This window comes from Chamaea fasciata, unplaced genomic scaffold (assembly GCF_029207755.1).
Source record: "Chamaea fasciata isolate MVZ Bird 193981 ecotype frontalis unplaced genomic scaffold, bChaFas1.0.hap1 SCAF_27, whole genome shotgun sequence".
Taxonomy (NCBI): Eukaryota; Metazoa; Chordata; class Aves; order Passeriformes; family Sylviidae; genus Chamaea; species Chamaea fasciata.
This window is the reverse complement of record NW_027094112.1, coordinates 2413180-2416596: the sequence shown is the minus strand read 5'-3', so window position 1 is coordinate 2416596 and position 3417 is coordinate 2413180. Positions and strand designations below refer to the sequence as shown.

At 44.3% G+C, this 3417-nt stretch overlaps 1 protein-coding gene across 1 annotated transcript; it reads right to left on the bottom strand.

The window, feature by feature from the left end:
• Nucleotides 1–1517: 1517 nt before the first annotated feature.
• On the bottom strand, nt 1518–2456 carry LOC136301646 (olfactory receptor 6E1-like). Its single transcript, XM_066204768.1, has one exon. The coding sequence runs from the start codon at nt 2454–2456 to the stop codon at nt 1518–1520; it is 939 nt and encodes a 312-aa protein (XP_066060865.1).
• Nucleotides 2457–3417: the final 961 nt, after the last annotated feature.

The window sequence follows — 3417 nt, the reverse complement described above, 5'->3', positions numbered from 1 at the left end:
AATATTTGTTTTTTCTTTTAGGGATTGGCAGTCTGTTGTCTATTACTTATTTAGGAAAAAGTGATCTTCCAGGGACCTGGTGTCACTTGCTACATTAAATATTTTTGCACACACAAACAGCCACTCTGCAGACACTCACACCAGGACACACCAATGTCACAGTCAGTGGGAACAGTCAGTGTCCAAAGGGCCAAAACCATGAGGTTCAACCAGACCACTGGCCAAACTTGACAGGAAGCATCACTTAAGTGGCCACAGTCTCTTCCCCCGGCATTGCTGAGAATTAGAATTCAGCCAAGCTCCAAGGAGAAGGTAATTCCATATGAAATCCTCTATGGGAGACAATGTCAGGCTGTAATTATACCCAGGGAAAAACACACAGATACCACAATTTCAGCGAGTATGGAAAACTCTGTGAAAAAACACTCCCATCCTTGCATAGGTTTATTATTTTAGCATCATCAGTGACCTTGGATGTTCAACCACACTCTCACTGTCCAGGAGGTTGGGGATATGTCCAGACTTGGAGTGAAGAACCACTAAAACAAAAGTGGAAAGGACCATTCCAAGTTCTCCTGACTATCAACACAACTGTAAAAATTACTGGTGGAGATTCCTGGATTCACTATACACAGCCAAAGTCAGCCCCAAACCTGGAAATGCCTTTACAGCTAAGACTAAAACAAAATGTTCCATGAATTGTACTTGGGATCAAGGATTCTCCTTTATTGAATTAGAGGGAGGACAAGGGATTTTGTTGATAGGTATAGTGTGTATGGTAGTGATTGTAAACACAGCTTTGTGGAAGCTGAAGTTCTAAAAATGAAAATATTAATAAGAATGGTATTTCTGTACTTGCTTTGTAGCATGGTAGCTCAATATGTTCTCTGTAGCCTGTGGGACCCTACATTTGAGCAGAGGAAAAACGTGCGAGGAAAGAAGCAGCAGAGGGGAAACCCCCCACACTGACCATAACCCTCCGCACCCACCCTGAGTGCTGGGGACAGTGCTGGAGTAGTCTGGAATGAATGAATGAACTTGAGCACAGAGAAGGGGGAAGTACAGGTGTTGAAGATTTAATTTTGTTTCTCACAATCTAAACTATTTCAGTTGGCAATAAATTACATTGGTTTGCCCCAAATCCAGTATGTTTCACTCCTGGTAGAAATTGGCAAACCATCTCTCTGTCTTTATCTCAGTCTACGAGAGTTTTTGTTTCTGTTTCTCCTCTTTTCTGCCTCTGCGCTGTCCCACTGTGGGGTGGAAGGTGTGAGTGGGAATTTGGTTATTCACTAACGCTAACCCATCCCAGCAAGGGGGGAAACGCTGAGGCAAAGCTGATACCAGGTAACAGAAGACTAGAAAATATTTTCTGTGCTGGCATATTTTCGTTGCCAACAGAAGGAGTTACATGACATATAGAAAGCAAAAAGCATTTGAAATCAGCATCTTTAATTCACAATACGGATGTTGCATCTGGGAAACAATTCAGATACTTGGATGGGATACTCCACCGTTCACATTTGCCCCAGGGAGCCAGAAAACTTCAGAACTCTCTCCTTTAAAGCTTGCTTGACTTGCCTGTTCCTGAGTGAGTAGATGTATGGGTTGAGAGTCTGAGTCAGCACAGAGAAGAATAAGGAAAGAACTTTGTCAGAGTCCTGCCCACCTCGCTGCTCTGGGCGGATGTACCTATAAATACAAGTGCTGTAAAACACCGTCACTACGATGAGGTGAGCTGAGCAAGTGGAAAATGCCTTCCTCCTGCCTGCAGATGATGGTATGTGCAAGATGGTGACAATAATGCAGCCATAAGAAACAGCAGTTACTATCAAGGTGCCAGGGAGGATGATAATGAGTGTGATAAACAACAGCTTCTCGATGAAGCTTGTGTCTGTGCAGGACAGCTCCAACAGCAGGGAAGCGTCACAGTAAAAGTGGTTCATGATATTGGGGCCACAAAATGGCAACTGCATGATCATAATGGTGGGAGGAAACATGGAGAGAAAACTCAGTGCCCAGCAGCTCAGGATCAGCTGCAGGCAAAGCCTGTTGTTCATGATGGCTGTGTAATGCAAAGGGCGGCAAATGGCAACATAGCGGTCCAAGGACATCACTGCCATGTGGAAAAGCGTGCAGGCACCCAGGCAGTGGAAAAACAGCATCTGAAGGAAGCAACCAGGCAGGGAAATCATCTTCCTGTGTGTCAGGAGGCTGTACAGGGTGCTGGGAAGGAATGTGGAGGTGAAAGTGATTTCCAAAAGGGCAAAATTCCTGAGGAAGTAGTACATTGGGGTCTGGAGGAGGTTATTCGTGAGAGTGATGGTGATGACAGAAATGTTTCCAAGCAGGATGAAGAAATAGGCAATGCCAAGGAACAGAAAGAGGGCGATCTCCAAATGGTGGCTGCTAGCCAGTCCCAAGAGGACAAATTCCACTACAGTTGTGTGGTTCATTGAGACATCATTGATGGCAGAAAAAGAAAAGACCTGTTTTGGGAAATGTTGGAAAACAACATGTGTCAGTTTGGCTTTGCTAACATTACAAGGCAATACCAGCAACAAACCTCTTGTAAAAGACTGAAGCAGCCACAGTAACCACAAATTAAAAATCCTGGCCATGTAAAAGGAGTCCCAAGCTCCATTTGTGAGACTGAGTCCTCACTCCAGTCAAAACAATTCCTACACTTTTCTCAGAGCACACTTGAGAGAGGTGCAGAAGCTGTTATAGACCCTGGGTCTCTCTGAATTATCTGACAACTTCCACCCTCCAACAAACCAAAAAAAAAAAAAAAAAAAAAAAAAAAAAAAAAAAAAAGAAAAAAAAAAAAAAAAAGAAAAAAAAGAAAAAAGAAGCCAAATGCCCAGAGTGAGAACTCTGCCTGTGTCCAGAGACTTATCACAGAGGAATGCAATCACACACAGACTGACTCTGAAGCAGGTTAGATTGGTTCAAGGACATATTAATATTGTAAAAGAGAAAGTTATTGCAGTTAAAAGGAGACAGGGAAAGTGAGAGAGGTAGAGGCTCTTCAGAGAAGAGGCCAGACAGAAAGACAGCAATGCTGCAAAGTTAAGGCTCTCTGGCTACCCCTGAGAGAAGGCAAAATGCACAGAGCAGTGGCTGGATGCTGCAGCAAGCACCAGTGTGAGAGAAGGACTGGGAAAAACCGTGGGGAAATTGTCTATTTACCCTCAGCTCCAGCTCCAGTGGATCAGCTCTGATGCTGATGGACATTCTTCCTTTTTCAGAGTGTCCAAGCATCCCTCCATCTTACACCCCACCCCAAGCTCAGAGGTGTTCTCTGTCCAGTGCAGCCTGTCTGTGGCACTGATGCACACCACCACCACGCCATTATCTCCTAAAGGGAAACCTGAAAACTCTGTCTGATGCCCTTCAATCACAGTCTTTTCTTGC

Coding starts and splice junctions, on each gene's coding strand:
- LOC136301646 (XM_066204768.1), bottom strand. CDS start 2,456: ATGAACCACACAACTGTAGTGGAATTTGTCCTCTTGGGACTGGCTAGC.